The 7,863-nt window shown below is 39.1% G+C and overlaps 1 protein-coding gene across 2 annotated transcripts; it reads left to right on the top strand.

Annotated features, from left to right (window-relative positions):
* Positions 1–1,219: 1,219 nt before the first annotated feature.
* On the top strand, positions 1,220–5,914 carry LOC131465952 (Fc receptor-like protein 5). Of its 2 annotated transcripts, XM_058638950.1 has the most exons (8): positions 1,220–1,363; positions 2,272–2,310; positions 2,764–3,057; positions 4,322–4,618; positions 4,793–5,080; positions 5,166–5,207; positions 5,387–5,471; positions 5,592–5,914. In XM_058638950.1, exons 1-8 carry the CDS (start codon positions 1,333–1,335, stop codon positions 5,746–5,748), a joined length of 1,233 nt encoding a protein of 410 aa, XP_058494933.1. In that variant the 5' UTR covers positions 1,220–1,332; the 3' UTR covers positions 5,749–5,914. The 2 variants fall into 2 exon arrangements, with proteins under 2 accessions (XP_058494933.1, XP_058494931.1); XM_058638948.1 differs by having other exon boundaries at positions 4,322–5,080.
* The last annotated feature ends 1,949 nt before the right edge of the window (positions 5,915–7,863 follow it).

Here is a 7,863-nt window from a genome sequence, read left to right as displayed (position 1 = left end):
AGTTCGCTCATTTATGTAGGGTGCAAATCGCCAAAATTCAAAATGGCTTACTTCCTGTTGAGTTGAGGCCATGGTTACATCGAGTTTTTTGTTTGTCTTGGTCTATAACATCTTTCAGTGAAACTCAATTTTGCCTCTGTTTTCACCTTAGGGGGCACTATAGAGCCCTTGAGCAACGCAAGAGTTCGGGATCTATGCCAATATCGCATTTTCGCCAGACCTGACCTCCATGCCAAGTTTCAGGAGTTTTTATGCACGTTAACCCCCTCAAAAATGACCGCAAAGCCACATATACAACAATAATAATAATCTGAAGGATAACAATAGGTTCCTCGCATAATTTCGTGCCAGGAGCCGTCCCGGCCCCTGCCATTCATGGCTCGGGTCCTAATAAACCAAAAAAAAAACACAACGACATGACCAGAAAATGTCATCCAAAATCTGTCCTTTAATTTTTTTGGACTCACTAAACTGACACACAGATAAACAGAGAAACACAACCAAAATCAATCATGCACATAAGTAGATTTGGTTGGAACATGATAATATAAATACATATTAAGCTTTTTAATTTGAATTTATTTTTGTTTGTTGGCAAAACTAACATACAATAAACACAACATTGAATTTAAATGTCACAGTTTTTCATATTTTCCTGTTTCCTGCTCACCCTTCCACCAAACAAAAAAGTCCAGCAGAACACACACCACACAAACTAAACCAAAATAGATAAATAAGAAAACACAAAAACAAAGCATAAAACAGCTGAAAATCAACTTATGTCCATAGAGAAGTGACATGAGGAGTCATGGGACACTCAAAAGATTCACCCTCTGGACACTATATTATATTACCACACACATAATCACAGTATACTCTAGTTACTTAACATACATGTATGTGTATGTCAAATTCTAGGATATAAATAGAGCAAATCAGTGTTATAATATGTAAAAATAACCACTCAGGAAAAGGCATCCGTGAAACAGATTTCCGCTGTGTGGGAAAGTAATTTTACTTCAGGAACTTGCTAGTGTTTATTATTGTAATGTTTAAAACCTCTCTGCCTCTCTGTCCATCACTGTTGTGTTATGGCTCCGCCTGTTTACTACTTGACAGAGGAAGGAAAAGCCTCCACCAAGATGACCATCTCTGCCTGTAATTTACTGCAATCCCCTCCTGAGAGACGCTATACTATTATTCTCACTTGTAGCTTCTATACGTGGAGACATACATTTCAGGTCTCAGATTTTTCAGCTCTGTCGTCTATCTTCTCTCTTCTGTGTTCTTTGAGGACCAACGGAGGGATATGCTATCATTTTATTCAACGGAATGAACATCATCCTTATCGCCTCACTGCTGAGTGAGTATCACAGATAAAACCTGACTGGCAGACAAACACTTTCAGAACGGCCTCTAGTGAGCACACAAATAATCTGAAAAGGAAATCTGTGTCTTCTACTAATGGACGAAACATCATCCATAAACTTTTTTGGATTTCTAAATTACACCCACAACTATGTTCTGTTGTGTGATGCAGATACCAATGGTTTGCAGGGCTTTACATTTTACTGGAGCGGTGTCAGTGAGCAGCTGGCTGATTCAGACCGTGCAAAATTAAAATGATGTGCCCCAGCCACAGTTTCAGAGAGGTTAATGGAAATGATTTGCGGAAAATGTCTGCCAAACTGCTGTGTCCCTCGTCCATGCTTCACTGTCATGTTTTACAATAGACTGTGCTGTGTTGACGACTGGATGTGTTCGAAAATGTGAGGGGAAAAAAACAGAGCATGTGTGTGCACATTCCTTCTGTTCCCATGGGGATGATAATGGTCTAAATAGTCTCATTAAGGAATAGGAAGATTGACTCTTGGTCTGTGTATGTTTGTGTGTGAGTGTGTGCTCAAATATGCGTCTCTGTGTGTCAAACCCATCTTTTTGAGGACATTTTGACATTTAGCAGACTATGAATGTCCTCACTAAGAATGCTGTATTTTTTAAATGTTACTTTTCATTGTTTTTGTTATATAATCCAAAATCAGCAGTGGACCATGGCAGTCTATGTGGCATGCTGTGTTTGAGTTTGTGTTTTATTTATTCCTGACTGGCAAAGCAAGGCAGTAGACTAAACACACTTCACCCCAAATGTCCCAGATGTGTCAGAGTAAAGCTGTAGTACAATATGAGCGTGTGTGTGTGTGTGTGTGTGTGTGTGTGTGTGTGTTGTGTTTGTGTAAAATAAATATTCCTGTAAAACAATCTGTGTTTCAGGTGCAGCCACGTTTGTCCTCCATGTTGCTGCATCTAAAGGTAGAAATGATGAGCACGTGAAGAAAGAGCTTGTACATGTCAATGTTTCATTGAGGCCCTGTCACATTCCATCCATCCATTTATCTAGTATCTTGTTTGGCCTGTTGCTGTACGCCATCTGCTTTAAGCATTTGATGGATGGTTTGATCAAAGATGCTCTTCTGCGTAGTTAAGTTCACCCACAGAACTGCCACTCACTGGATATGTTCTCTGTTTCAGACCATTCTGTGTAAACTCTAGAGACAATTGTGTTTGGAAACTCTAGTTCTGAAATATTCAGACCACCTTTGCCACGTTCGAAGTCTCTTAAATCAGCTTTCCTCTTCATTCTGCTGCTTGGTTTGAACTTCAGCAGGTTGTCTCGACCATGTTTGCATGCCTGAATGCGTAGACTTGAGAGCATGCTTGACACAAGCATGAAAAGGAGCATAATGAAGTCTCCTTGTTCTGCAGAATCTCTGGAGGCCGGTGTGTCTGTGAGGCCCCCGGGGCCTAACATCTACCTCAGCGAGTGTGTGCTGCTACAGTGCACAGTGGAGTCACACTGTACTTCTGTGAAGAGCTACCGGTGGTACAGGGCCAAACCACTTGCCATTCCAAACCGCAGGCACCTGGTCTCTGGTGACAGCTACTACATCAGCGCTGTAACAAGGGAGGATGCTGACAGTTACTGGTGCCAAGCTAAGTGTCAGGAGAATAAGACTGTGTTATTTGTGGACGTCCGGCCGGTCACACTCAGTGTGTCAGGTGAGCAGCGGCGTGCAACTGCCACCTCTGCAGTGTGGCATCAGGTTTCTGCCTTGCGCAGGGTAACACGTGGAAAGACTGTGTCGTCCAACACTACTAATGCTGAGACCAAGGTTATAATAGTTAACTAACTAACGAAATAATCAAAACTAAAATTAAAAAACATTTGAAATGAGAATAATACATAACACGTCTTTGTAAATGTATCTCATTAGCCTTTTGTGTTCATATGAAGTGTGCTTATTTTTTCTCTGCATTTTCATTCATAATAGAATGTTTTCAATTTGTTTTTATTTACAATGTGGAAAACAAGGCATTTAAACGTAACATTCTCTAAGTAGTTCATTGGGTCGAGTTGGTTCATGTTAGTGAATCAAACCTCTAGTCTCTTTGTTTTTTTAATTTTGCTCATGTTTTTCCTCAGAATGAGTTCCATGAGACTCCTGGCTCAAAAGCAATGTGATGAGAGTTATTTATTATTATTTATGTTGTTATGTTCATGTGTGTCTTTAGTCTGTTGGCTATCTGATTTTTACATGTCGCACTAACTGTACCCAACCACAGCAGTATTGTGCACATTTTGCACTTCAGTCTAATTTGTTTTGGACTGTTCTGATACATTTTTTTTAAATAGCATCTTTAGTTTGTTCCTGGCAAACATAAATTAAAACTAAGCATTTACAAAACATACAAACTAGCAAACCTTCTCTAAAAACTAAACTAAACTAAACTGCTTTCAATAATAGGCTTTTATGACTTTGTTAGCTACAGATTTTAACCACAGTCAAAATATAGAGTTTCTACATTATGAATGATATCATTGTGATTGCATTCATTCTGTCTGTCAGTTTTATGGGGACATATGGGCCAACAAGAACATTAAATAGAAACAATATCCCCTGTTTTACCCTAACATTTCAATAACAACAATCCGTATGGTAAACTTGATAGTATAACAGCCTCATAGTTCAAATTGGCTGTGCTTTGTGTGTGACTTGGGCATAATATGCAATATATTTTCCATTTCCTTTGACAAGATGACTCTGTTTGGGCTCGATAGTGAGGTGCAATTTAAAGAGATTGCTCAGGTTTTGTTTCGTTTTAACAATTATATTCCCGTGTGATCATTTGACATGTCCTTATCTATACAGTAATAGGATGAACAGGTACACTGCTACTGTCCAAAAAAACTGCACTTCAGATTGTCTTCTGCTCATGTCTTTTTTTCCCCCTCTCTGTCTCTTCATCAACCCCTGTCCCCCAGAGCGCCCCCCCTCCTCACTGTCTCTTACTCCCAACACCAGGCAGATGCTCAGAGGGGAACAGTTCACCATACAATGTCCCGCCTCTGAGACTTACTCCTCGATCTGGAAGCTGCTGCATTTCTCTCCAGACCGCTCGGCGGGTACCACAGTCGTTGCTGTCCAACATTCACTACCAGGAGGTGGTGTTCCTGCAGACAAATCGGTGTTTGTGTTCATTGCTGCCACTTGGAACAGTGGACTGTACTGGTGTGAGGGGCCTGAGGGTCGCAGCAATGCAGTCAACATCACAGTAAGCTGTGAGTCTTGTGAAACAGAGATGTTAAAGGACAAACTGAGGGAGGAACCATCTGGTCCAGACAGACCCCCTGTTACGCAGTGTGTCAAAGGGTCCAAGGGGTTAAAAATGTTTCTGAAACAAAGGTTGAAGAGCGAGTCAAAGATTAATCATGTCCAATGTGTTTGTCCCACAGATGGCAACATCACCTTGAAGACTCCTGCCTCTCCTGTGGCTGTGGGCGATGACGTAGGCTTGTATTGTCAGTACCAGGCAGGCAACAGCACTGAGACGCGCTTCTTTAAAAACGGAGCAGAAATCCACACTCATATCTCTGCCAGTTCAGACAGAGTCGTCGTGATGGCGATTCAGAATGTGACACAGGACGATGAGGGCTTTTACAAGTGTGCGTCGCACGACAGAAAGATGCAGAGTCCAGAGAGCTGGTTATCAGTGAGACCTGACAGAGGTCAGGCATTTGAAGGTGATATTAATCACTCTGCTGTGTGTTGTTTTTTAATGGATGTATCAGTGTGTTTGTGACACATGTCAAATTATTTTTCTTTAAGGCAATTTGACTTCATCAGAAGAGACACCAGACTCCACTAGTGGTAAAAGTCTTTTGTACATAAATCTTTAAACTTTCAGACTCAGTGGTTTATTAAAAGTATCAGGTTACTATGATATATTATACATTGATTTGAATAAAATTCTGCATGCCTTTTTAATATTCAGTGTTTGATTTTTCTTATTCTTACACATTTAAACAAATGTTTGTCGTCCTCATCAGACACCTGGAAATGGATCACACTCTCATTTGGGATTCTATTTCTGTTCCTCGTCCCTCTTACAGTTTGGCTCGTTTATCACTACAGGTTAGTATCTAGAAATACTTTTACCGCCCTTAGTTTATGCTTTATTGATTTGTTTACACAGGCCGTTTCTGATAAGAATTGAAAGTCTAGAGGTTCACTGCGTGTTATGCTTGGTCAAAGGTACCAGATGTTTTGCACCCGTATCTGCTGGTCGCTTTACAAACAGGAGGTGCGAGCAGAGAAGCTTCCTGCGACCATACAGGATGCGACAGAAGTGCAGTGGGACCTGTCCTGGATGGAGATGACCAATCTACTGGATAAGAATCGTGGCACTTAAAGGGATATTCTCACCCAATTTATATACAGGATATTATACTAAATAGTGTTAAACCAATGAGATTGTTCAGTCAGTCGGTGTCTTTTCTTGCATGATGTAAGACATTTTTTTTAAAGAACGCAATGGTCACATGTCAGAGTTTGTGTTTTCTTTGGGTGGCTGTGAGTCAACGACAGAATGCAGATTGTTAGTGTGAGAGTGGATAGTTGTTTGTCTCTATGTGTCCCTATAATGGACTGGTGACCTGTCCAGGGTGTACATTGTCTTTTTTTGTCAGCTGGGATTGACAGCCTGACCCTCGTATGGAGGATAAAATGGTAGAAGATGGATGGACGTTTGACATGTATTTTATAATTATGCACTTTATAAATGCTGTTTGTATTTTATAGAGTATGTTGTTTAGTGCATCATCACAGCGACAAGAAGAAAATCCACTTATTCTTGCAACAATGAACTGCATGAAACATTTGATTATAAATGTACTTCACATAATATTAATGCAAGCCAGTTATGGAGACACAGACTGAATTATCAGGTGTCACAATATCCACCGCAGCAGTAATTCTGATGTATAGAATTCAAAACAATAGATTTGTGAGGTACAGTATTTTAATGTGTTGACACCAAAACTTTAGTCTATAGTAACATCTATTCATGTTATAATGTTATAAGCTTCTTTTACTGCTACCACAAAGTAGAGCTAACCTTTAAACAATTATGAATATATTTAATAACCCACTGTGTTGCACTACATAAAAGTCTTTTAACTGCTCCATCATTTTCTATCATCAATCACCCAGCATTAGTGACAGGAGGAGGTCACGAGTCGTTCTCAGCTCATTTGTTGCATCTTTTTTTCCTCCTTGCTTCTTTTATCTGCCTCAAAATATTTTTTGAGTGGTTCAGGGTCGTTCTAAAAATGTTTCAGGTTTTAGTCTCATCAACATCCCTGTTGTTATTTAGAACACGTATCACAAGTTAAAAATAACTTTGACAAAAATAGCTCTGATGGATGGCACAAGCAAAAGTTATCGTCCTCTTGTGTCAGTCATGTGAAGCCGCAGACCTGACAGATTCTATTTTCTCTCGTCTTTGTACTCACAAAATGTATTTTTTTCCAGCCAAAGAAGTTGTGTCACAGAATTTCACTCTTTATTTTCTTGCTCTTTGGGAAGAAAGAGCAGATGATGCTGCAGCTGCTGCAGGTCAGATTCTGGATGGAGGGAGATGTGCCAGCGAAAGTGAGAATGGCAACTTCTGTATATGTATATATATATATATATATATATATATATATATGTATGTGTGTATTTATATATATATATATATATATATATATATACATATGTATATGTATATATATGTACATATTTATTTTTTAATTTAAATTCAGGCCAACATTTTGTTACTCAGTAACAGGATTTAAAATGTAGTACAGTACTCCCAAGTCAAAGTAAAATTACAAATTTTAAGAATAACTTTCTCAATTACATTAACGTGAGTACATGCAATTCATTAATTTCCACCACTGAGAACTGGTGTTTAATAACAAGAATAAAAGTAATAGGAGAACGTGAAATATGACAAATAAGATATAACATCTTGTATTAAACAAATGAAATGAAATGAAAACAGCCTTATTCATTTAGTTAATTCCGCAATTTATAAAGATTATTTTTTCTTTTTGATTCCCACCTAAAACAGCATCTTGGAAATCAAAAACAACAAGACAGGAAATGAACAGCACTGTTGTTGGCCATGTGGGGTTTTGTGGGTAAAACTGAAATAACTTTTGCTGACACTTCAGGTCAAAACAAACGCTCCCCTGTGTTTGACACGACTGCATGAAGGAAGAGAATGAGTAACAAGCGAGACTGAAGAAAAGTCAAGTCAAGGCTGAAAATGAAAAAAAGAATCCTCAGAGGTACAGTTTAGTTCAGAGTCATTCAGCGTCTTGCAAGTAAATGTATTTGTTAGAGGTGTTTCCACACTCCACACACGGTAAATAGACACCAGGGAGGACAAAGTAGGGTAAACACAACACAAGTAACCTCCTGTTTATAGACATGCATTGAGACTTCCTGTATGAATCACAACATTGAAACAGACAATTGC

Source organism: Solea solea, chromosome 9 (assembly GCF_958295425.1).
Source record: "Solea solea chromosome 9, fSolSol10.1, whole genome shotgun sequence".
In the NCBI taxonomy this organism is placed as follows: domain Eukaryota; kingdom Metazoa; phylum Chordata; class Actinopteri; order Pleuronectiformes; family Soleidae; genus Solea; species Solea solea.
The sequence above is the reverse complement of the archived record's forward strand: the minus strand, read 5'-3'. Positions and strand labels throughout refer to the sequence as shown.